The sequence below is a fragment of the Danio rerio genome, chromosome 6 (assembly GCF_049306965.1).
Source record: "Danio rerio strain Tuebingen ecotype United States chromosome 6, GRCz12tu, whole genome shotgun sequence".
Classification (NCBI taxonomy): Eukaryota; Metazoa; Chordata; class Actinopteri; order Cypriniformes; family Danionidae; genus Danio; species Danio rerio.
In genome coordinates, this window is record NC_133181.1 from 23,857,960 (window position 1) to 23,884,793 (window position 26,834).

Consider the following 26,834-nt stretch of genomic DNA (forward strand, 5'->3'; position numbering starts at 1 on the left):
TGACATTTCAACCTGCAATGTCAAGTTTGCAATGTCATAAATGACATGTGTGCAGTTATGAGTTGGAATAGCTAGTTTTTTGCAATTCCACGATCGCTGAATTCAATGCAAAATCTACAAGACAACGCAAATTTTTGCAATCGTGCAAAATTCTTAATTAAACGCAAAATAATTGCAAATAATCTAATAAAACATCCAATTAGCGAAATATAATCAAATTATATTTATTTTAATTTGCAATAAATTTTTACATGACTTAGAGGTTGCAAACGCAGCGCACGTGATATATTTGAGTGTCTCTCAAAAAATTACATCTCATCTGCACCCTCACAATCATTACATTACATAGAATACACACATACACACTCACCGGCCACTTTATTAGGTATACCTTACTAGTACCAGGTTGGACCCCATTTGCGTTCTGAACTGCCTTAATTCTTCATGGCATAGATTCAATTATTCAAATATCGAAATGATAGCATCACGCAGTTTCGGCAGAATTGTCAGCTGCACACTCATGATGTGAGTCTCTTAAACCACCACATTCCCAAGGGGCTCTATTGGATTGGGATCTGGTGACTGTGGAGTACATTTGACATTTTGACATGAATTGGGTAGGGTAAATTGTCAGTAGTGTATGAGTGTGTGTGTGTGTGGATGTTTCCCAGAGATGGGTTTTGGCTGCAAGGGCATCCGCAGTGTAAAAACTTGCTGGATAGGTTGGCGGTTTAATCCGCTGTGGTGACCCCGGATTAATAAAGGGACTAAGCCAACAAGAAAATTAAATGAAAATGAATATATGCATACATGCATATAGATCTAACTGTATGTATGTGTGTGTGTATATATATATATATATATATATATATATATATATATATATATATATATATATATATATATATATAYACACACACACACACACACACAAATATATACCTTAACCTGTAATACCTGTCATGTATTACTGTAATGTATTACCTTTTCTTGCTTTAATATTTTCTATTATTCACTAGGTGGTAACTGTCAGAGGCTGTGCATAAGCGGTGTACTCTAGCATATCTTGAAAATGATCTGTTGCTAGTCCTTTCATACCATGTGCTATAATGTTCTATTGTCGACCTGGACTTTGATAAAGAACCAATCACATACTCTTCAGTATTTCCTTAATTACAAACAGATATTGAAGTCTATTTTTAAAATATTTGTTCTATAATACTGAGAAATATGTGGAATTACAGGTAAAAATGCTAAATCTTCAATGCAATCAATTTAAGATACATACACTATCTACAGCCAGGATCTTTGCCCAGATGAAGACCAAAAGAGGCCTCAGCTCTCTCGCTGAACTCTGCAACAGTTTTAGCACATATGGAAAAATTCCTACTGAAAGAGCCTGCATAAAAAAAAACAACAGCATAAAAAAGTGACAGAAACAACAATAATAGCATAACAATTATACAAGGCAGCCAAACATTTTCTTCAAAAATTGTATGTTCTTGATTTAATTAGATATTTTTTCTTTCACAGATCTCGTCTTATTAACATTTATGTATATAAACCAACTTACATACAGTGCGTATTACCTAAAGTAATGTTAAGCCATGGTTTGTGTTACAAGCTTTACTGTAAAAGTCAGTCAAAAATATCTGTTAAAAGTGTGCTGTATGATGTCTCACCAAACTGACAGCCCAAGGACCCAGGTCCAAAAATCGTCCAAGCAAATCCAGCGCCCTCAGCCTGTGTACCTGACTTAAAAGGACCTGAGAGAAAACATATGGAAAAACATTAGCATAATGTTCAGTGAGGGGTATATTGATGTCTGACGAAGGCATTAAGAATATATGTGCTAGTACACAAGTACAAAGTTGACCGAGTTTGGCGGGTTTCTCAACCCAGGTGGCACATTAGACTGTTTCCAAAATGCATGACAAACGGCTTGAGAAACTGTTCTACTATGATAATTGGTGATGAAAATAAATTATGTTCAATAAGATGTACTTGTATTTACTAACTGTATATTCAGTTAAACAAGAATTTTAAACTGTAGGCCTACATAAGCTCAAAACAGCGAGTTTTGATTACCTTAATCCACCTAGTCATAACTGAACTAAACAGAAATGGAATTAGGACATAGAGTATGCATATATTAGTGACATTATTGTAGTAAACACTGCGATCAAACTATTAGATTAGATTAGATTAGATTAGATTAGATTAGATTCAACTTTATTGTCATTACACATGTACAAGTACAATGCAATGAAATGCAGTTTAGGTCTAACCAGCAGTGCAAAAGCAGCAAGTGCAGGATACAGGTATAAGTTATAAGGTGCAGTTATAGAAAAACTATGGTGATATTTAAAGATGGATGTACAATTAACATTATATACAGGTTGTGCTAGCTATGAACAGATTTACAATTAATATATGTACAGATTGCTATATATATATATATATATATATATATATATATATATATATATATATATAAATAAACAAACACACACACAAACAAAATAGTGTAAGGCATTACTAATACATTTTCATTAATATTTTACTCTGTACATTGTCAGTAACGGATGCGTTAAAACAAACCCCGCAAGACATTAACAAATAAATAATACCGCAAGTAAGTTCTATTTCCTGTTTGTGGTTAATGAACATATGCACGTGTTGTCATTAATCTCCCTCTGGCTATTGGAACTTACTTTACTTTGAACGCAGAATGATTTCAGACTCTGAGCTCAAGGTCCGAGGCCATTGGCTCAGCCCAGAAACCCTGACCCGCAGAGGATGAGCGACAAATAGATGAAAATGACAGTACATTCGCGAGATGGACGTATGTGCATATGCCGTTATTTTACTGACAAATGCTGTAAGCATGGTTTTACAAGTCGAGAGTGTATTCATGTAATCTTCTGTTCGTGGACAAAACTGCTTAACCACAAAATTTCTCGCAGTCGCACGCACTCAAAACATGGCTGCTCACGTGCGAATGATCTGCTCTCGCTCTGTCAGATGATACAGACTCAAAATTTGTGCCTCATGTTTCCTCTTCCTTTTGTGCTTTAGCTCTCCAGAGATCCTACTGTTAAATTGGTTATCCCAAGAATATTGATATGGTTTATATATATTGCTACGCTATTTATCAACAATACACGAAACACTAAAAGGTTCTGGTAAATTCTATAATAAATATTAAAGCTGCAAGCAGCGATGATAGGGACCTCGCACCCGGGCTCACCGCCGTCCGGTGGCCTCAGGATGACAGAGAACAGCAAACAATATTAATTTAAGCCGATGTATATAAAGAACCCGAGAAAATCACAAATTTATGTCAAACTTCCTCCTGTCACCAGGTGGCGCTATGACTGTGACTCAAGATTGGCATGTAGATGTCTTCAGTAGAGGAATCTTATCCACCATGTGAATTTTCAGCCAGATCAGACATTGTATGGCTGAGTTATAAGCCAAACTACCTTCTACCAGCAGGTGGCGCTATGAGAGACTCAATATAATACGGACACACCCCTCTGCAAAAACTCTAGATCTTCACAATATATCATCGCTAGAGCTTTCAGATGACAAGACCCAATTTTGGTGCTGATACAATAAAATTTGGTGAAGTAGTATGTTACAATGTAAAACATGCCATTTCCTGTGGCCAGCTGGTGGCGCTATAACTGTATCTGGATATTGGCTTGTAAATGTGTTCAGGTCAGGACTCTTATCAAGCGTGTGAATTTTGAGGCAGATCGGATAATGCATGCTTGAGTTATAACAACTGCCTGTTTTGTGGCGAATAGTCAAAGTTTGCGAGGCCGCCACGGACACACCCATCAATAAAAACTCAAAAGCTTCGCAATTTAACATCGCCAAGGCCTTTAGATGACAAAACCAAATTTTGGTGTTGATCGGATAAAATCCCTTGGAGGAGTTCTTTAAAATACAACGCCTGGAAATAGCAAAAATGCCACTTATTCGCCGAAGGAAGTTAAAAATATCCTACTTCCTGTTGGGTTTGAGTTATGGCTCTAAGAGACTTTTTCGTATATTTTGGCATGTTTGAGGTGTGTGCCAATTTTCGTGCATATGCGTGATTCGTAGATCGGGGGCTCGTCCGTTTAAGTTTTCTAGGTGGCGCTGTCGAGTCATTTTGCCACGCCGACTTCAATATTTTTATGAAGATGTGTTCAGGAGAGGACTTTTATCAACCTTGTGAAGTTTCAGGCAGATCAGACATTGTGTGGTTGAGTTATAAGGACTTCCTGTTCCATGGCGAAGCGTTAAGCCTTGTCATGCCGCCATGGACACGCCCCTCTCCGAAAACTCTAAATCTTTACAATATATCATCGCTAGAGTTTTCAGATAACACCACTCAAATTTGGTGCTGATACGATAAAATTTGTGGGAGTTAGTTTGGTTCAGTGTAAACATGTCATTTCCTGTGGCCAGCAGGTGGCACTATAACTATATCTGGATATTGGCATGTAAACGTGTTCAGGTCAGGGCTCTTATTAAACGTGTGAATTTTGAGGCAGATCGGGTGATGCATGTCTGAGTTATAACGACTTCCTGTTTTGTGGCGAATCATCAAAGTTTGCGAGGCCGCCACGGACACGCCCATCGACGAAAACTCTAAAGCTTCGCAATTTAACATCGCCAAGGCCTTTAGATGACAAAACCCAATTTTGGTGTCGATCGGATAAAATCCCTAGGAGGAGTTCGTTAAAATACAACGCCTGGAAATGGCAAAAACGCCACTTTTTCGCCGCAGGAAGTCAAAAATATCCGACTTCCTGTTGGGTTTGAGATATGGCTTCAAGAGACTTTTTCGTATGTTTTGGTGTGTTTGAGGTGTGTGCCAATTTTCGTGCATGTGCGTGATTCGTGGATCGGGGGCTTATCCGTTTAAATTTTCTAGGTGGCGCTGTCGAGTCATTTTGCCACACCCCTTTCCGAGACCCATAATAAACGTAAATTTTCGCCACTTCTGAGGCGTGTGCAAAGTATCGTGAGTTTTCGGGCATGTTTAGCCCCTCAAAACCGCGATTCATTCCGCGGAAGAAGAAGAAGAAGAATTAAAGCTGCAAGCAGCGATGATAGGGACCTCGCACCCGGGCTCACCACCGCCCAGTGACCTTACGATGACAGAGAACAGCGAACAATAATAATATAAGCCGATATATATATAAAAAACCTAAGAAAAATACAGATTTATGCCAAACTTCCTCCTGTCAGCAGATGGCGCTATACCTGTGACTCAAGATTGGCATGTAGATGTCTTCAGGAGAGGAATTTAATCAACCATGTGAAGTTTCAGGCACATGGGACATTTTGTGGCTGAGTTATAAGCCAAACTACCTTTTGCCAGCAGGTGGCGTTATGACTGACTCAATACTGTTATCGGGATGTGTTCAGGAGTGGACTTTTATCAAACATGTGAAGTTTCAGGCAGATCAGAGATTGTGTGGAGATTGTGTTATAAGACAATTTACATTCTGCCAGCAGGTGGCGCTATTAAAAACTCAATATTATTATGTAGATGTGCTCAGGAGAGGACTTTCATCAACCATGTGAAGTTTCAGGCAGATCGGACATTGTGTGGCCGAGTTACAAGCCAAACTACCTTCTGCCAGCAGATGGCGCTATTACTGACTCAATATTGTTATGTAGATGTGTTCAAGAGAGGACTTTTATCAATCATGTGAAGTTTCAGGCAGATCGGACATTGTGTGGTAGAGTTATAAGGACTTCCTGTTTCATGGCGAAGCGTTGAGGTTTGTCATGCCACCACAGACACGCCCTTCTGCAAAAATTCTAGATCTTCACAATATATCATCGCTAGAGCTTTCAGATGACACCACTCTATTTAGGTGCTGATACGGGAAAGTTTGTGGGAGGAGTTTGTTACAGTGTCAAACATGTCATTTCCTGTGGCCAGCAGGTGGCGCTATAACTGTAACTGGATATCGGCACGTAAACCTGTTCAGGTCAGGACTGTTATTAAATGTGTGAATTTTGAGGCAGATCGGATAATGCATGCCTGAGTTATAACGACTTTCTGTTTTGTGGCGAATCATCAAAGTTTGCGAGGCCGCCACGGACACGCCCGTCGACAAAAACTCTAAAGCTTCGCAATTTAACATCGCCAAGGCTTTAAGATGACAAAACCCAATTTTGGTGTCGATCGGATAAAATCCCTAGGAGGAGTTCGTTAAAATACAACACCTGAAAATGGCAAAAGTGCCACTTTTTCGCCATAGGAAGTTAAAAATATCCGACTTCCTGTTGGGTTTGAGATATGGCTCCAAGAGACTTTTTCGTATGTTTTGCCATGTTTGAGGTGTGTGCCAATTTTTGTGCATTTGCGTAATTTGTAGATCGGGGGCTCGTCCGTTTAATTTTTCTAGGTGGCGCTGTCGAGTCATTTTGCCACGCCCACTTCAATATTGTTATGTGGATGTGTTCAAGAGATGACGTTTATCAACCATGTGAAGTTTCAGGCAGATCGGACATTGTGTAGTTGAGTTATAAGGACTTCCTGTTCCATGGCGAAGCGTTGAGGTTTGTCATACCGCCACGGACACACCCCTCTGCGAAAACTCTAGATCTTCACAATATATCATCGCTACAGCTTTCAGATGACACCACTCAATTTTGGTGCTGATACGATAAAATTTGTGGGAGGAGTTTGTTAGTCCGTAAATCATGTCATTTCCTGTGGCCAGCAGGTGGCGCTGTAACTGTATCTGGATATTGGCAAGTAAACGTGTTCAGGTCAGGACGCTTATCAAGCGAGTGGATTTTGAGGCAGATCGGGTAATGCATGCCTGAGTTATAATGACTTCCTCTTTTGTGGCGAATCGTCAAAGTTTGCGAGGCCGCCACGGACACGCCCATCGATGAAAACTCTAAAGCTTCGCAATTTAACATCGCCAAGGCCTTTAGATGACAAAACCCAATTTTGGTGTTGATCGGATAAAATCCCTAGGAGGAGTTCGTTAAAATACAACCTCTGGAAATGGCAAAAACGCCACTTTTTCGCCGCAGGAAGTTAAAAATATCCGACTTCCTGTTGGGTTTGAGATATGGCTCCAAGAGACTTTTTCGTATGTTTTGGCATGTTTGAGGTGTGTGCCAATTTTCGTGCATGTGCGTGATTCGTATATCGGGGGCTCGTCCGTTTAATTTTTCTAGGTGGCGCTGTCGAGTAATTTTGCCACGCCCACTTCCGAAGCCCATAACAAACGTAAATTTTCGCCACTTCTGAGGCGTGTGCAAAGTTTCGTGAGTTTTCGGGCATGTTTAGCCCCTCAAAACCGCGATTCATTCCGCGGAAGAAGAAGAAGAAGAAGAAGAAGAAGAAGAAGAAGAAGAATAATAATAAACAGAGCAATTCCAATAGGGCCTACGCACCGTTTCGGTGCTCGGTCCCTAATAATTAAAGCTGCAAGCAGCGATGATAGGGACCTCGCACCCGGGCTCACCGCCGCCCGGTGGCCTCAAGATGACAGAGAACAGTGAACAATAACAATTTAAGCCGATATATATAAAAAAACCTGAGAAATCCACAGATTTATGCCAAACTTCCTCCTGTCAGCAGGTGGCGCTATGACTGTGACTCAGTATTGTCATGTAGATGTCTTCAGGAGAATAATTTTATCAACCATGTGAAGTTTCAAGCAGTTCTGACATTGTGTGGCTGAGTTATAAGCCAAACTACCTGTTGCCAGCAGGTGGCGCTATGACTGTGACTCAATATTGGCATGTAGATGTGTTCAGGAGTGGACTTTTATCAACCCTGTGAAGTTTCAGGCAGATCAGACATTGTGTAGTTGAGTTATAAGGACTTCCTTTTTCATGGCAAAGCGTTGAGGTTTGTCATGCCACCACATACACGCCCCTCTGCGAAAACTCTAGATCTTCACAATATATCATCGCTTGAGCTGTCAGATACACAACCAACCAAATTTGGTGCTGCTATGAAAAAATTTGTGGGATGAGTTTATTACTTTGTAAATCATGACATTTTCTGTGGCCAGCAGGTGGCGCTATACCTGTATCTGGATATCGGCATGTAAACGTGTTCAGGTCAGGACTCTTATCAAGCCTGTGAATTTTGAGGCAGATCAGATGATGCATGCCTGAGTTATAACGACTTCCTGTTTTGTGGCGAATTATCAAAGTTTGCGAGGCCGCCACGGACACGCCCATCGACAAAACCTCTAAAGCTTCGCAATTTAACATCGCCAAGGCCTTTAGATGACAAAACCCAATTTTGGTGTCGATAGGATAAAATCCCTAGGAGGAGTTCGTTAAGATACAAAGCCTGGAAATGGCAAAAATGCCACTTATTTGCCGCAGGAAGTTAAAAATATCCAACTTCCTGTTGGGTTTGAGATATGGCTCCAAGAGACTTTTTTGTATGTTTTGGCGTGTTTAAGGTGTGTGCCAATTTTCGTGCATGTGCGTGATTCGTAGATCAGGGGCTCGTCCGTTTAATTTTTATAGGTGGCGCTGTCGAGTCATTTTGCCACGCCCACCTCATTATTGGTATGAGGATGTGTTCAGGAGAGGACTTTTATCAACCATGTGAAGTTTCAGGCAGATCGGACATTGTGTGGTTGAGTTATAAGGACTTCCTGTTCCATGGCGAAGTGTTGAGGTTTGTCATGCCGCCACGGACACGCCCCTCTCCGAAAACTCTAGATCTTCACAATATATCATCGCTAGGGCTTTCAGATAACACAACCCAAATTTGGTGCTGATACGAAAAAATTTGTGGGAGAAGTTTGTTACGATGTAAAACATGTCATTTCCTGTGGCCAGCAGGTGGCGCTATAACTGTATCTGGATATCGGCATGTAAACGTGTTCATGTCAGGACTGTTATCAAACGTGTGAATTTTGAGGCAGATCTGATAATGCATGCCTGAGTTATAACGACTTCCTGTTTTGTGACGAATCGTCAAAGTTTGCGAGGCTGCCACGGACACGCCCATCGACGAAAACTCTAAAGCTTCGCAATTTAACATCGCCAAGGCCTTTAGATGTCAAAACCCAATTTTGGTGTCGATCGAATAAAATCCCTAGGAGGAGTTCGTTAAAGTACAACGCCTGGAAATGGCAAAAACACCACTTTTTCGCCGCAGGAAGTAAAAAATATCCGACTTCCTGTTGGGTTTGAGATATGGCTCCAAGAGACTTTTTCGTATGTTTTGGCATGTTTGAGGTGTGTGCCAATTTTCGTGCATGTGCGTGATTCGTGGATCGGGGGCTCGTCCGTTTAATTTTTCTAGGTGGCGCTGTCGAGTCATTTTGCCACGCCCACTTCCGAAGCCCTTAACAAACGTAAATTTTCGCCACTTCTGAGGCGTGTGCAAAGTTGCGTGAGTTTTCGGGCATGTTTAGCCCCTCAAAATCGCGATTCATTCCGGAGGAGAATAATAATAATAATAATTAAAGCTGCAAGCAGCGATGATAGGGACCTCGCACCCGGGCTCACCGCCGCCTGGTGGCCTCAGGATGACAGAGAACAGCGAACAATATTAATTTAAGCCGATGTATATAAAGAACCCGAGAAAATTACAAATTTATGTCAAACTTCTTCCTGTCACCAGGTGGCGCTGTGACTGTGACTCAAGATTGGCATGTAGATGCCTTCAGTAGAGGAATCTTATCCACCATGTGAATTTTCAGCCAGTACAGACATTGTTCGGCTGAGTTATATTTAATTTCCTGTTGCCAGCAGGTGGCGCTATGACTGTGACTCCATATTGGCATGTAGATGTCTTCAGGAGAGGAATTTAATCAACCTTGTAAAGTTTCAGGCAGATCAGACATTGTGTGGCTGAGTTATAAGCCAAACTACCTTCTGCCAGCAGGTGGCGCTATGAGAGACTCAATATAATTATGTAGATGTGCACGGGAGAGTACTTTCATCAACCATGTGAAGTTTCAGGCTGATTGGATATTGTGTGGTTGAGTTATAATGCAAACTACCTTCTGCCAGCAGGTGGCGCTATAACTGTGACTCAAGATTGGCATGTAGATGCCTTCAGTAGAAGAATTTAATCAACCATGTGAAGTTTCAGGCAGGTCAGACATTTTGTGGCTAAGTTATGAGCCAAACTACCTTCTGCCAGCAGGTGGCGCTATGACTGACTCAATATTGTTATGTGGATGTGTTCAAGAGAGGAATTTTATCAACCATGTGAAGTTTCAGGCAGATCGGACATTGTGTGGTTATAAGTCATTGTAATGACTTCCGGTTTTGTGGCGAATCGTCAAGGTTTGCGAAGCCGCCACGGACACGCCCATCAACGAAAACTCTAAAGCTTCGCAATTTAACATCGCCAAGGCCTTTAGATGACAAAACCCAATTTTGGTGTTGATCGGATAAAATCCCTAGGAGGAGTTCGTTAAGATACAACGCCTGGAAATGGCAAAAATGCCACTTTTTTGCAGCAGGAAGTTAAAAATATCCGACTTCCTGTTGGGTTTGAGATATGACTCCAAGAGACTTTTTCGTATGTTTTGGCGTGTTTGAGGTGTGTGCCAATTTTCGTGCATGTGCGTGATTCGTAGATCAGGGGCTCGTCCGTTTAATTTTTATAGGTGGCGCTGTCGAGTCATTTTGCCACGCCCACTTCAATATTGTTATGTGGATGTGATCAGGGGAGGACTTTTATCCACTATATGAAGTTTCAGGCTGATCGGACTTTGTGTGGTTGAGTTATAAAGCCTTCCTGTTCCATGGCGAAGCAGTGAGGTTTGTCATGCCGCCACGGACACGCCCCTCTCCGAAAACTCTAGATCTTCACAATATATCATCGCTAGAGCTTTTAGATAACACTACCCAATTTTGGTGCTGATGCGATAAAATTTGTGGGAGGAGTTTGTTACTCTGTAAAAACATGTCATTTCCTGTGGCCAGCAGGTGGCGCTGTAACTGTATCTGGATATTGGCATGTAAACGTGTTCAGGTCAGGACTGTTATTAAACGTGTGAAATTTGAGGCAGATCGGATGATGCATGCCTGAGTTAAAACGTCTTCCTGTTTTGTGGCGAAACGTCAAACTTTGCGAGGCCGCCACGTACACGCCCATCGACGAAAACTCTAAAGCTTCGCAATTTAACATCGCCAAGGCCTTTAGATGACAAATGCCAATTTTGGTGTCGATCGGATAAAATCCCTAGGAGGAGTTCGTTAAAGTACAAGGCCTGGAAATGGCAAAAACGCCACTTTTTCGTCGCAGGAAGTCAAAAATATCCGACTTCCTGTTTGGTTTGAGATATGGCTCCAAGAGACTTTTTCGTATGTTTTGGCATGTTTGAGGTGTGTACCAATTTTCGTGCATGTGCGTGATTCGTAGATCGGGGGCTCGTCCGTTTAATTTTTCTAGGTGGCGCTGTCGAGTCATTTTGCCACACCCACTTCCGAAGCCCATAACAAACGTAAATTTTCGCCACTTCTGAGGCGTGTGCAAAGTTGCGTGAGTTTTCGGGCATGTTTAGCCCCTCTAAATCGCGATTCATTGGAGAGAAGAATAATAATAATAATAATAATAATAATAATAATAATAATTAAAGCTGCAAGCAGCGATGATAGGGACCTCGCACCCGGGCTCACCGCCGCCCGGTGGCCTCAGGATGACAGAAATCAGTGAACAATAATATCTTAAGCTGATATATATAAAAAACTTGAGAAAATCACAGATTTATGCCAAACTTCCTTCTGTCAGTAGGTGGCGCTAGGACTGTGACTCAATATTGCAATGTAGATTTGTTCAGGAGATAAATTTAATCAACCATGTGAAGTTTCAGGCTGATTGGACATTGTGTGGTTAAGTTATAAGGACTTCCTGTTTCATGGCGAAGCGTTGAGGTTTGTCATGCCACCACATACACGCCCCTCTGCGAAAACTCTAGATCTTCATATTATATCATCGCTTGAGCTTTCAGATACACAACCAACCAAATTTGGTGCTGATATGAAAACATTTGTGGAATGAGTTTATTACTTTGTAAATCATGACATTTTCTGTGGCCAGCAGGTGGCGCTGTAACTGTATCTGGATATCGGCATGTAAACTTGTTCTGGTCTGGACTTATATTAAACATGTGAATTTTGAGGCAGATCGGATAATGCATGCCTGAGTTATAATGACTTCCGGTTTTGTGGCGAATCGTTAAAGTTTGCGAGGCCGCCACGGACACGCCCATCGACAAAACCTCTAAAGCTTCGCAATTTAACATCGACAAGGCCTTTAGATAACAAAACCCAATTTTGGTGTCGATAGCATAAAATCCCTTGGAGGAGTTTGTTAAGATACAAAGCCTGGAAATGGCAAAAATGCCACTTATTTGCCGCAGGAAGTTAAAAATATCCGACTTCCTGTTGGGTTTGAGTTATGGCTCCAAGAGACTTTTTCGTATGTTTTGGCATGTTTGAGGTGTGTGTCAATTTTCGTGCATGTGCATGATTCGTAGATCAGGGGCTCGTCCGTTTAATTTTTATAGGTGGCGCTGACGAGTCATTTTGCCATGCCCACTTCATTATTGTTATGAGGATGTGTTCAAGAGATGACGTTTATCAACCATGTGAAGTTTCAGGCAGAGCTGACATTGTGTGCTTGAGTTATAAGGACTTCCTGTTCCATGGCGAAGCTTTGAGGTTTGTCATGCCGCCACAGACACGCCCCTCTGCGAAAACTCTAGATCTTCACAATATATCATCGCTAGGGCTTTCAGATAAAACGACCCAAATTTGGTGCTGATACGAAAAAATTTGTGGGAGGAGATTGTTATGATGTAAAACATGTCATTTCCTGTGGCCAGCAGGTGGCGCTATAACTGTATCTGGATATCGGCATGTAAACGTTTTCAGGTCAGGGCTCTTATCAAACGTGTGAATTTTGAGGCAGATCGGATAATGCATGCCTGAGTTATAACGACTTCCTGTTTTGTGGCGAATCGTCAAAGTTTGCGAGGCCGCCACGGACACGCCCATCGACGAAAACTCTAAAGCTTCGCAATTTAACATCGCCAAGGCCTTTAGATGACAAAACCCCATTTTGGTGTCGATCGGATAAAATCCCTAGGAGGAGTTCGTTAAAATACAACGCCTGGAAATGGCAAAAATGCCACTTTTTCGTCGCAGGAAGTCAAAAATATCCAACTTCCTGTTGGGTTTGAGATATGGCTCCAAGAGACTTTTTTGTATGTTTTGGCATGTTTGAGGTGTGGGCCAATTTTCGTGCATGTGCGTGATTCGTGGATCGGGGGCTTGTCCGTTTAATTTTTCTAGGTGGCGCTGTCGAGTCATTTTGCCACGCCCACTTCCGAAGACCATAAAAAACGTAAATTTTCGCCACTTCTGAGGTGTGTGCAAAGTTGCGTGAGTTTTCGGGCATGTTTAGCCCCTCAAAATCGCGATTCATTGGAGAGAAGAATAATAATAATAATTAAAGCTGCAAGCAGCGATGATAGGGACCTCGCACCCGGGCTCACCGCCGCCCGGTGGCCTCAGGATGATGGAGAACAGCGAACAAAAATAATTTAAGCCGATATATATATAAAAAACCTGAGAAAATCACAGATTTATGCCAAACTTCCTCCTGTCAGCAGATTGCGCTAAGACTGTGAGTCAAGATTGGCATGTAGATGCCTTCAATAAAGGAATCTTATCAACCGTGTAAATTTTCAGGCAGATCGAATATTGTTTAACTTAGTTATAAGCCAAACTTCTGGTTGCCAGCAGGTGGCACTATGACTGTCAATCAATATTGACATTTAAATGTCTTCAGAAGAGGAATTTATTCAACCATGTGTAGTTTCATGCAGATAAGACATTGTGTGGCTGAGTTATAAGCCAAAATTCCTTCTGTCAGCAGGTGGCGCTATGACTGTGACTCAATATTGGCATCTAGTTGTGTTCCGGAGAGGAATTTATTCAACCATGTGAAGTTTCAGGCAGATCGGACATTGTGTGGTTGAGTTATAAGGACTTCCTGGTCAATGGCGAAGCGTTGAGGTTTGTCATGCCACTACGGACACACCCCTCAGCGAAAACTCTAAATCTTCGCAATTTAACATCACCAAGGCCTTTAAATGACAAAACCAAATTTTGGTGTTGATCGGATAAAATCCCTAGGAGGAGTTCGTTAAAATACAACACCTGGAAATGGCAAAAATGCCTCTTTTTTTCAGCAGGAAGTTAAAAATATCCGACTTCCTGTTGAGTTTGAGATATGGCACCAAGAGACTTTTTCGTATGTTTCGGCATGTTTGAGGTGTTTGCCAATTTTCGTGCATGTGAGTGATTCGTACATCAGGGGCTCGTCCGATTAATTTTTGTAGGTGGCGCTGTCGAGTCTATTTGCCACGCCCACTTCAATATTGTTATGTATATGTGTTCAGAAGAGGACTTTTATCAACCATGTGAAGTTTCAGGCAGATCGGACATTGTGTGGTTGAGTTATAAAGCCTTCCTGTTCCATGGCGAAGCGTTGAGGTTTGTCATGCCGCCACGGACACGCCCCTCTGCAAAAACTCTAGATCTTCACAATATAACATCGCTAGAGCTTTCAGATAACACTACCCAATTTTGGTGCTGATACGATAAAATTTGTGGGAGGAGTTTGTTACTCTGTAAAACATGTAATTTCCTGTGGCCAGTTGGTGGCGCTATAACTGTATCTGGATATTGGCATGTAAACGTGTTCAGGTCAGGACTCTTATCAAACGTGTGAATTTTGAGGCAGATCGGATAATGCATGTCTTAGTAATAATGACTTCCTGTTTTGTGGCGAATCGTCAAAGTTTGCGAGGCCGCCACGGACACGCCCATCGACGAAAACTCTAAAGCTTCGCAATTTAACATCGCCAAGGCCTTTAGATGATAAAACCCAATTCTGGTGTCGATCGGATAAAATCCCTAGGAGGAGTTCGTTAAAATACAACGCCTGGAAATGGCAAAAACGCCACTTTTTCACTACAGGAAGTCAAAAATATCCGACTTCCTGTTGGGTTTGAGATATGGCTCCAAGAGACTTTTTCGTCTGTTTTGGCATGTTTGAGGTGTGTGCCAATTTTCGTGCATGTGCGTGATTCGTGGATCGGGGGCTCGTCCATTTCATTTTTCTAGGTGGCGCTGTCGAGTCATTTTGCCACGCCCACTTCCGAAGCCCATAACAAACGTAAATTTTCGCCACTTCTGAGGTGTGTGCAAAGTTGCGTGAGTTTTCGGGCATGTTTAGCCCCTCTAAATCGCGATTCATTGGAGAGAAGAATAATAATAATAATAATAATAATAATAATAATAAACGGAGCAATTCCAATAGGGCCTACGCACCGTTTCGGTGCTCGGTCCCTAATAAACGGAGCAATTCCAATAGGGCCTACGCACCGTTTCGGTGCTCGGTCCCTAATTAAAGCTGCAAGCAGCGATGATAGGGACCTCGCACCCGGGCTCACCGCCGCCTGTTGGCCTCAGGATGACAGAGAACAGCGAACAATATTAATTTAAGCCGATTTATATAAAGAACCTGAGAAAATCACAAATTCATGCCAAACTTTCTCTTATCAGCAGGTGGCGCTATGACTGTGACTCAAGATTTGCATGTAGATGCATTCAGTAGAGGAATCTTATCAACCATGTGAATTTTCAGCCAGATCAGACATTGTTTGGCTGAGTTATATGTAATTTCCTGTTGCCAGCAGGTGGCGCTATGACTGTGACTCGATATTGGCATGTGGATGTCTTCAGGAGAGGAATTTAATAAACCATGTGAAGTTTCAGGCAGATCAGACATTGTGTGGCCGAGTTACAAGCCAAACTACCTTCTGCCAGCAGGTGGTGCTATGACAGACTCAATATTATTATGTGGATGTGTTCAGGAGAGGAATATGATCAACCTTGTGAAGTTTCAGGCAGATCGGACATTGTGTGGTTGAGTTATAAGCATTTCCTGTTCCATGGCGAAGCGTTGAGGTTTGTCATGCCGCCACGGACACGCCTTTCTGCAAAATCTCTAGATCTTTACAATATATCATCGATAGAGCTTTCAAATAACATCACTCAAATATGGTGCTGATATAATAAAGTTTGTGGAAGGAGTATATTACAATGTAAAACATGTCATTTCCTGTGGCCAGCAGGTGGCGCTATAACTCTATCTGGATATCAGCAGATAAACGTATTCAGGTCAGGACTGTTATTAAATGTGTGAATTTTGAGGCAGATCGAATAATGCATCCCTGAGTTATAAAGACTTCCTGTTTTGTGGCGAATCGTCAAAGTTTGCGAGGCCGCCACGGACACGCCCATCGATGAAAACTCTAAAGCTTCGCAATTTAACATCACCAAGGCTTTAAGATGACAAAACCCAATTTTGGTGTTTATCAGATAAAATTCCTAGGAGGAGTTCGTTAAAATACAACGCCTGAAAATGGCAAAAGCGCCACTTTTTCGCCACAGGAAGTTAAAAATATCCGAATTCCTGTTGGGTTTGAGATATGGCTCCAAGAGACTTTTTCGTATGTTTTGCCATGTTTGAGGTGTGTGCCAATTTTTGTGCATGTGCATGATTCGTAGATCGGGGGCTCGTCCGTTTAATTGTTCTAGGTGGCGCTGTCGAGTCATTTTGCCACGCCCACTTCAATATTGTTATGTGGATGTGTTCAAGAGATGACGTTTATCAACCATGTGAAGTTTCAGGCAGATCGGACATTGTGTGGTTGTGTTATAAGGACTTCCTGTTCCATGGCGAAGCGTTGAGGTTTGTCATACCGCCACGGACACGCCCCTCTGCGAAAACTCTAGATCTTCACAATATAACATCGCTAGAGCTTTCAGATAACACCACTCAATTTTGGTGTTGATATGATAAAATTTGTGGGAGGAGTTTATAACTCCGTAAATCATGTCATTTCCTGTGGCCAGCAGGTGGCGCTGTAACTGTATCTGGATAGTGGCATGTAAACGTGTTCAGGTCAGGACGCTTATCAAGCGTGTGAATTTTGAGGCAGATCTGATAATGCATGCCTGAGTTATAACGACTTCCTCTTTTGTGGCGAATCGTCAAAGTTTGCGAGGCCGCCACGGACACGCCCATCGATGAAAACTCTAAAGCTTCGCAATTTAACATCGCCAAGGCCTTTAGATGACAAAACCCAATTTTGGTGTCGATCGGATAAAACCCCTAGGAGAAGTTCGTTAAAATACAACGCCTGGAAATGGCAAAAACGCCACTTTTTCGCCGCAGGAAGTTAAAAATAACCGACTTCCTGTTGGGTTTGAGATATGGCTCCAAGAGACTTTTTCGTATGTTTTGGCATGTTTGAGGTGTGTGCCAATTTTCGTGCATGTGCGTGATTCGTGGATCGGGGGCTCGTCCTTATAATTTTTCTAGGTGGCGCTGTCGAGTCATTTTGCCACACCCACTTCCGAAGCCCATAATAAACGTAAATTTTCGCCACTTCTGAGGCGTGTGCAAAGTTGCGTGAGTTTTTGGGCATGTTTAGCCCCTCAAAACCGCGATTCATTCCGCGGAAGAAGAAGAAGAAGAATAATTAAAGCTGCAAGCAGCGATGATAGGGACCTCGCACCCGGGCTCACCGCCGCCCGGTGGCCTCAGGATGATAGAGAACAGCGAACAATAATATTTTAAGCCGATATATATAAAGAAGCCGAGAAAATCACAGATTTATGCCAAACTTCCCCCTGTCAGCAGGTGGCGCTATGACTGTGACTCAAGATTGGTATGTAGTTGTCTTCAGGAGAGGACTTTTATCCACCATGTTAAGTTTCACGCTGATCGGACATTGTGTGGTTGAGTTATTAGCCAAAATTCCTTCCGTCACTAGGTGGCGCTATGACTGACTAATATTGGCATGTATATGTGTTCAGGAGAGGACTTTTATCAACCATGTGGAGTTTCAGGCAGATCAGACATTGTGTGGTTGAGTTATAAGGACTTCCTGTTCCATGGCGAAGCATTGAGGTTTGTCATGCCACAACGGACACGCCCCTCTGCGAAAACTCTAGATTGTCACAATATATCATCGCTAGAGCTTTCAGATGACACCACCCAAATTTGGTGCTGATACTATAAAATTTGTGAGAGAAGTTCGTGACAGTGTAAAACATGAAATTTCCTGCGGCCAGCAGGTGGCGCTATAACTTTTCCTGGATTTCGGCATTTTAAAGTGTTTAGGTCAGGACTCTTATCAAACGTGTGTATTTTGAGCCAGGTAGGATAAAGCATGCCTGAGTTATAATGACTTCCTGTTTTGTGGCGAATCGTCAAAGTTTGCGAGGCCGCCACAGACACGCCCATCGACGAAAACTCTAAAGCTTCGCAATTTAACATCGCCAAGGCCTTTAGATGACAAAACCCAATTTTGGTATCGATCGGATAAAATCCCTAGGAGGAGTTTGTTAAGATACAACGCCTGGAAATGGCAAAATTGCCACTTATTCGCCGTAGGAAGTTAAAAATATCCGACTTCCTGTTGGGTTTGAGATATGGCTCCAAGAGACTTTTTCGTATGTTTTGGCGTGTTTGAGGTGTGTGCCAATTTTCGTGCATGTGCGTGATACGTAGATCGGGGGCTCGTCCGTTTAATTTTTATAGGTGGCGCTGTCGAGTCATATAGCCACACCCACTTCATTATTATTATGGGGATGTGTTCAGGAGAGGACTTTTATCAACCTTGTGAAGTTTCAGGCAGATCGGACATTGTGTGGTTGAGTTATAAGGTCTTCTTGTTCTATGGCGAAGCGTTGAGGTTTGTCATGCCGCCAAGGACACGCCCCTCTGCCAAAACTCTAGATCTTCACAATATATCATCGCTAGAGCTTTCAGATAACACAACCCAAATTTGGTGCTGATACGAAAAAATTTGTGGGAGGAGTTTGTTACACTGTAAAACATGTCATTTCCTGTGGCCAGCAGGTGGCGCTATATCTGTATCTAGATATCGGCATGTAAACGTGTTCAGGTCAGGACTCTTATCAAAGGTGTGATATTTGAGGCAGATCGGATAATGCATGCCTGAGTTATACCGACTTCCTGTTTTGTGGCGAATCGTCAAAGTTTGCGAGGCCGCCACGGACACGCCCATCGACGAAAACTCTAAAGCTTCGCAATTTAACATCGCCAAGGCCTTTAGATGACAAAACCCAATTTTGGTGTCGATCGGATGAAATCCCTAGGAGGAGTTCGTTAAAATACAACGCCTGGAAATGGCAAAAATGCCACTTTTTCGCCGCAGGAAGTTAAAAATATCCGACTTCCTGTTGGGTTTGAGATATGGCTCCAAGAGACTTTTTCGTATGGTTTGGCATGTTTGAGGTGTGTGCCAATTTTCGTGCATGTGCGTGATTCGTGTATCGGGGGCTCGTTCGTTTAATTTTTCTAGGTGGCGCTGTCGAGTCATTTTGCCACGCCCACTTCCGAGACCCATATCAACCTGCTATTTACACCGCGTTTGGTGTGTGGGCAAATTTTCATGAGTTTTCGGGCATGTTTAGACCCTCAAAAGTGCCCCGATAGGGGGCGGAATAATAATAATAATAATAAAAAACGGAGCAATTCCAATAGGGCCTACGCACCGTTTCGGTGCTCGGTCCCTAATAATAAACGGAGCAATTCCAATAGGGCCTACGCACCGTTTCGGTGCTCGGTCCCTAATAATAATAATAATTAAAGCTGCAAGCAGCGATGATAGGGACCTCGCACCCGGGCTCACCGCCGCCCGGTGGCCTTGCGATTGACAGAGAACAGCGAACAATAATAATTTAAGCAAATATATTTTTAAAAATCTAAGAAAATCACACATTTATGCCAAACTTCCTCCTGTCAGCAGGTGGCGCTATAACTGTGACTCACAATTGGCATGTAGATGTCTTCCGGAGAGGAATCTTATCAACCATGTGAAGTTTCAGGCACATGGGACATTGTGTGGCTGAGTTATAAGCCAAACTACCTTCTGCCAGCAGGTGGCATTATGACTGACTCAATATTGTTATGTAGATGTGTTCAGGAGTGGACTTTTATCAACCATGTGAAGTTTCAGGCTGATCAGAGATTGTGTGGCCGAGTTACAAGCCAAACTTCCTTCTGCCAGCAGGTGGCGCTATGACTGACTTAATATTGTTATGTAGATGTCTTCAGGAGAGAAATTTTATCAATCATGTGAAGTTTCAGGCAGATCAGACATTGTGTGGTTCAGTTATAATAACGTCCTGTTCCATGGCGAAGCGTTAAGGTTTGTCATGCCACCACAGACACGCCCCTCTGCAAAAACTCTAGATCTTCACAATATATCATCGCTAGAGCTTTTAGATGACACCACTCTGTTTTGGTGCTGATACGGGAAAGTTTGTGGAAGGAGTTTGTTACAGTGTCAAACATGTCATTTCCTGTGGCCAGCAGGTGGCGCTATAACTGTAACTGGATATCAGCACATAAACCTGTTCAGGTCAGGACTGTTATTGAATGTGTGAATTTTGAGGCAGATCGAATATTGCATGCCTGAGTTATAACGACTTCCTGTTTTGTGGCGAATCATCAAAGTTTGCGAGGCCGCCACGGACACACCCATCTATGAAAACTCTAAAGCTTCGCAATTTATCATCACCAAGACCTTTAGATGACAAAACCCAATTTTGGTGTTGATTGGATAAAATCCCTAGGAGGAGTTCGTTAAATTACAACGCCTGGAAATGGCAAAAATGCCACTTTTTCGCCGCAGGAAGTTAATAATATATGACTTCCTGTTGGGTTGGAGATATGGCTCCAATAGACTTTTTCGTATGTTTTGGCATGTTTGAGGTGTGTGCCAATTTTCGTGCATGTGCGTGATTCGTAGCTCGGGGGCTCGTCCGTTTAATTTTTCTAGGTGGCGCTGTCGAGTCGTTTTGTCACGCCCACTTCATTATTGTTATGTGGATGTGTTCAAGAGATGACGTTTATCAACCATGTGAAGTTTCAGGCAGATCGGACATTGTGTGCTTGAGTTATAAGGACTTCCTGTTCCATGGCGAAGCATTGAGGTTTGTCATACCACCACGGACACGCCCCTCTGCAAAAACTCTAGATCTTCACAATATATCATTGCTAGAGCTTTCAGATAACACCACCCAATTTTGAAGCTGATACAAAAAAAATTGTGGGAGGAGTTTATTACTCCGTAAATCATGTCATTTCCTGTGGCCAGCAGGTGGCGCTATAACTGTATCTGGATATTGGCATGTAAACGTGTTCAGGTCAGGACGCTTATCAAGCGTGTGAATTTTAAGGCAGATCGGGTAATGCATGCCTGAGTTATAACTACTTCCTGTTTTGTGGCGAATCGTCAAAGTTTGCGAGGCCGCCACGGACACGCCCATCGACGAAAACTCTAAAGCTTCGCAATTTAACATCGCCAAGGCCTTTAGATGACAAAACCCAATTTTGGTGTCGATCGGATAAAATCCCTAGGAGGAGTTCGTTAAAATACAACGCCTGGAAATGGCAAAAACGCCACTTTTTCGCCGCAGGAAGTCAAAAATATCCGACTTCCTGTTGGGTTTGAGATATGGCTCCAAGAGACTTTTTCATATGTTTTGGCATGTTTGAGGTGTGTGCCAATTTTCGTGCGTGTGTGTGATTCGTGGATCGGGGGCTCGTCCGTTTAATTTTTCTAGGTGGCGCTGTCGAGTCATTTTGCCACGCCCACTTCCGAAGCCCATAATAAACGTAAATTTTCACCACTTCTGAGGCGTGTGCAAAGTTGCGTGAGTTTTCGGGCATGTTTAGCCCCTCAAAACCGCGATTCATTCCGGACGAGAATAATAATAATAATAATAATTAAAGCTGCAAGCAGCGATGATAGGGACCTCGCACCCGGGCTCACCGCCGCCCGGTGGCCTCAGGATGACAGAGAACAGCGAACAATATTAATTTAAGCCGATATATATAAAGAACCTGAGAAAATCACAGATTTATGCCGAACTTCCTCCTGTCAGCAGGTGGCGCTATAACTGTGACTCAAGATTGTTATGTAGATGCCTTTAGTAAAGGAATCTTATCAACCATGTAAATTTTCAGGCAGATCGAATATTGTTTGGCTGAGTTATAAGCCAAACTTCTGGTTGCCAGCAGGTGGCGCTATGACTGTGACTCAATACTGTTTTGTAGATGTCTTCAGGAGAGGACTTTTATCCACAATGTGAAGTTTCAGGCAGGTCAGACATTGTATGGCTGAGTTATAAGCCAAAATTCCTTCTGTCAGCAGGTGGCGCTATGACTGTCAATCAATATTGGCATGTAGATGTATTTAGGAGTGGATTTTAATTAACCATGTGAAGTTTCAGGCAGATCGGACATTGTCTGGCTGAGTTATAAGCCAAACTATCTTCTGCCAGCAGGTGGCACTATGACAGATTCAGTATTGGCATTTAAATGTCTTCAGGAGAGGAATTTAATCAACCATGTGTTGTTTCATGCAGATCAGACATTGTGTGGTTAAGTTATAAGCCAAAATTCCTTCTGCCAGCAGGTGGCGCTATGACTGTGACTCAATATTGGCATGTAGTTATGTTCAGGAGAGGACTTTTATCAACCATGTGAAGTTTCAGGCAGATCGGAAATTGTGTGGTTGAGTTAGAAGGACCTCCTGTTCCATGGCGAAGCGTTGAGGTTTGTCATGCCGCCACGGACACGCCCCTTTGTGAAAACTCTAGATCTTCACAATATATCACTGATAGAGCTTTCAAATGACACCCCTCAAATTTGGCGCTGATACGATAAAGTTTGTGGGAGGAGTTTATTACAGTGTAAATCATGTCATTTCCTGTGGCCAGCAGGTGGCGCTATAACTCTATCTGGATATCGGCATGTAAACGTGTTCAGGTCAGGACTGATATTAAACATGTGAATTTTGAGGCAGATCGGATAATGCATGCCTAAGTGATAACGACTGCCTGTTTTGTGGCGAATCATCAAAGTTTGCGAGGCCACCACGAACACGCCCATCGATGAAAATTCAAAAGCTTCGCAATTTAACATCGCCAAGGCCTTTAGATGACAAAACCCAATTTTGGTGTTGATCGGATAAAATCCCTTGGAGGAGTTCGTTAAAATACAACGCCTGGAAATGGCAAAAATGCCACTTTTTCGCCGCAGGAAGTTAAAAATTTCCGACTTCCTGTTGGGTTTGAGTTATGGCTCCAAGAGACTTTTTCGTATGTTTTGGCATGTTTGAGGTGTGTGCCAATTATCGTGCATGTGCGTGATTCGTAGATCGGGGGCTCGACCGTTAAAATTTTATAGGTGGCGCTGTCGAGTCGTTTTGCCACGCCCACTTTAATAATTTTATAGGCATGTGTTCAGGAGAGGACTTTTATCAACAATGTGAAGTTTCAGGCAGAGCTGACATTGTGTGGTTGAGTTATAAGGACTTCTTGTTCCATGGCGAAGCATTGAGGTTTGTCATGCCGCCACGGACACGCCCCTCTGCGAAAACTCTAGATCTTCACAATATATCATCGCTAGAGCTTTCAGATAACACAACCCTAATTTGGTGCTGATACGAAAAATTTTGTGTGAGGAGTTTGTTACACCGTAAAACATGTCATTTCCTGTGGCCAGCAGGTGGCGCTGTAACTGTATCTGGATATTGGCATGTAAACCTGTTCAGGTCAGGACTGTTATCAAATGTTTGAATTTTGAGGCAGATCTGATAATGCATGCCTGAGTTATAACGACTTCCTGTTTTGTGGCGAATCGTCAAAGTTTGCAGGGCCGCCACGGACACGCCCATCGACGAAAACTCTAAAGCTTCGCAATTTAACATCGCCAAGGCCTTTAGATGACAAAACCAAATTTTGGTGTTGATCAGATAAAATCCCTAGGAGGAGTTCGTTAAAATACAATGCCTAGAAATGGCAAAAATGCCACTTTTTCGCAGCAGGAAGTTAAAAATAACCGACTTCCTGTTGGGTTTGAGATATGGCTCCAAGAGACTTTTTCATATGTTTTGGCATGTTTGAGGTGTGTGCCAAATTTCGTGCATGTGCGTGATTCGTTTATCGGGGGCTCGTCCGATTAATTTTTGTAGGTGGTGCTGTCGAGTCATTTTGCCACGCCCACTTCAATATTGTTATGAAGATGTGTTCAGGAGAGGACTTTTATCAACCATGTGAAGTTTCAGGCAGATCGCACATTGTGTGGTTGAGTTATAAGGACTTCCTGTTCCATGGCGAAGCGTTGAGGTTTGTCATGCAGCCATGGACACGCCCCTCTGCGAAAACTCTAGATCTTCACAATATATCATCGCTAGAGCTTTCAGATAACACCAATCAAATTTGGTGCTGATACGATAAAATTTGTGGGAGGAGTTTGTTACCATGTGAAACATGTCATTTCCTGTGGCCAGCAGGTGGCGCTATAACTGTATCTGGATATCGGCATGTAAACGTGTTCAGGTCAGGACTCTTATCAAGCGTGTGAATTTTGAGGCAGATCGGATAATGCATGCCTGAGTTATAACGACTTCCTGTTTTGTGGTGAATCGTCAAAGTTTGCGAGGCTGCCACGGACACGCCCATCGACGAAAACTCAAAAGCTTCGCAATTTAACATCGCCAAGGCCTTTAGATGACAAAACCCAATTTTGGTGTCGATCGGATAAAATCCCTAGGAGGAGTTCGTTAAAATACAACGCCTGGAAATGGCAAAAACGCCACTTTTTCGCCGCAGGAAGTCAAAAATATCCAACTTCCAGTTGGGTTTGAGATATGGCTCCAAGAGACTTTTTCGTATGTTTTGGCATGTTTGAGGTGTGTGCAAATTTTTGTGCATGTGCGTGATTCGTGGATCGGGGGCTCGTCCGTTTAAATTTTCTAGGTGGCGCTGTTGAGTCATTTTGCCACACCCCTTTCCGAGACCCATAATAAACGTAAATTTTCGCCACTTCTGAGGCGTGTGCAAAGTTTTGTGAGTTTTCGGGCATGTTTAGCCCCTCAAAACCGCGATTCATTCCGCGGAAGAAGAAGAATAATAAGAAACGGAGCAATTCCAATAGGGCCTTGCACCGTTCGGTGCTCGGTCCCTAATAATAATAATAAACGGAGCAATTCCAATAGGGCCTACGCACCGTTTCGGTGCTCGGTCCCTAATAATAATAATAATAATAATAATAATAAACGGAGCAATTCCAATAGGGCCTACGCACCGTTTCGGTGCTCGGTCCCTAATAATAATAATAATAAACGGAGCAATTCCAATAGGGCCTACGCACCGTTTCGGTGCTCGGTCCCTAATTAAAGCTGCAAGCAGCGATGATAGGGACCTCGCACCCGGGCTCACCGCCGCCCGGTAGCGCCATGATGACAGAGAACAGTGAACAATATTAATTTAAGCCGATATATATAAAGAACCAGAGAAAATCATAGATTTATGCCAAACTTCCTCCTGTCAGCAGGTGGCGCTATGACTGTGACTCAAGATTGGCATGTAGATGTCTTCAGGAGAGGAATCTTATCAACAATGTGAATTTTCAAACAGATCGGACATTGTTTGGCTGAGTTATAAGTAATTTCCTTTTGCCAGCAGGTGGCGCTTTGACTGACTCAATATTGGCATGTAGATGTCTTTAGGAGAGGCATTTCATCTAACATGTGAAATTTCAGGTTGATCGGACATTGTTAGGCTGACTTATAAGCCAAACCACCTTCTGTCAGCAGGTGGCGCTATGACTGTCTCAATATTGTTATGTTGATGTGTTCAGGAAAGGAATTTTATCCAACATGTGAAGATTCAGGCTGATCAGATATTTTGTGGTTAAGTTATAAGCCAAAATTCCTTCTGTCACTAGGTGGCGCTATGACTGTCTCAATATTGGCATGTTGATATCATCAGAAGAGGATTTTAATAAACCATGTGAAGTTTCAGGCAGATCAGATATTGTAGGGCTGAGTTATAAGCCAAAATACCTTCTGCCAGCAAGTGGCGCTATGACTGACTCAATATTGGCATGTATATGTGTTCAGGAGAGGACTTTTATTAATCGTGAAGTTTCAGGCAGATCGGACATTGTGTGGTTGAGTTATAAGTACTTCCTTTTCCATGGCGAAGCGTTGAGGTTTGTCATGCCACCACAAACACGCCCTCTGCGAAAACTCTAGGTCTTCACAATATATCATCGCTAGAGCTTTCAGATGACACTACCCAATTTTGGTGCTGATACGATAAAATTCGTGAGAGGAGTTCGTTACAGTGTAAAACATGACATTTCCTGTGGCCAGCAGGTGGCGCTATAACTGTATCTGGATATTGGCATGTAAACGTGTTCTGGTCTGGACTTATATTAAACATGTGGATTTTGAGGGAGATCTGATAATGCATGCCTGAGTTATAATGAGTTCCTGTTTTGTGGCGAATCGTCAAAGTTTGCGAGGCCGCCACGGACACGCCCATCGACAAAACTTCTAAAGCTTCGCAATTTAACATCGCCAAGGCCTTTAGATGGCAAAACCCAATTTTGGTGTCGATCGGATAAAATCCCTAGGAGGAGTTCGTTAAGATACAAAGCCTGGAAATGGCAAAAATGCCACTTATTTGCCGCAGGAAGTGAAAAATATCCGACTTCCTGTTGGGTTTGAGATATGGCTCTAAGAGACTTTTTCGTATGTTTTGGCGTGTTTGAGGTGTGTGCCAATTTTCGTGCATGTGCGTGATTCGTAGATCAGGGGCTCGTCCGTTTAATTTTCATAGGTGGCGCTGTCGAGTCATTTTGCCACGCCCACTTCAATATTGTTATGGGGATGTGTTCAGGA

At 42.6% G+C, this 26,834-nt stretch overlaps 1 protein-coding gene and 1 long non-coding RNA gene across 14 annotated transcripts in view; one reads left to right on the forward strand and one right to left on the reverse strand.

Moving 5' to 3' along the window:
- Positions 1 to 26,834, reverse strand: part of rptor (regulatory associated protein of MTOR, complex 1) — a 272,362-nt gene that overhangs the window by 113,857 nt on the left and 131,671 nt on the right. For all 13 annotated transcript variants that reach the window (XR_012407926.1, XM_073954060.1, XM_073954059.1 and 10 more), the window contains 2 exons: positions 1,683 to 1,766; positions 1,289 to 1,399 (listed from right to left, as the gene is read on the reverse strand). Coding sequence is in view for 12 of the 13 variants with exons in the window: in XM_073954060.1 (XP_073810161.1) it covers positions 1,289 to 1,399; positions 1,683 to 1,766 (195 nt within the window). In the remaining variant the exon portion in view is untranslated. The remainder of the gene's footprint in view (positions 1 to 1,288; positions 1,400 to 1,682; positions 1,767 to 26,834) is intronic.
- Positions 5,473 to 25,043, forward strand: LOC141375078 (uncharacterized). Its single transcript, XR_012382221.1, has 5 exons — positions 5,473 to 5,517; positions 9,629 to 9,969; positions 20,222 to 20,848; positions 23,263 to 23,329; positions 24,117 to 25,043. It is a non-coding gene; the product is annotated as an uncharacterized lncRNA (long non-coding RNA).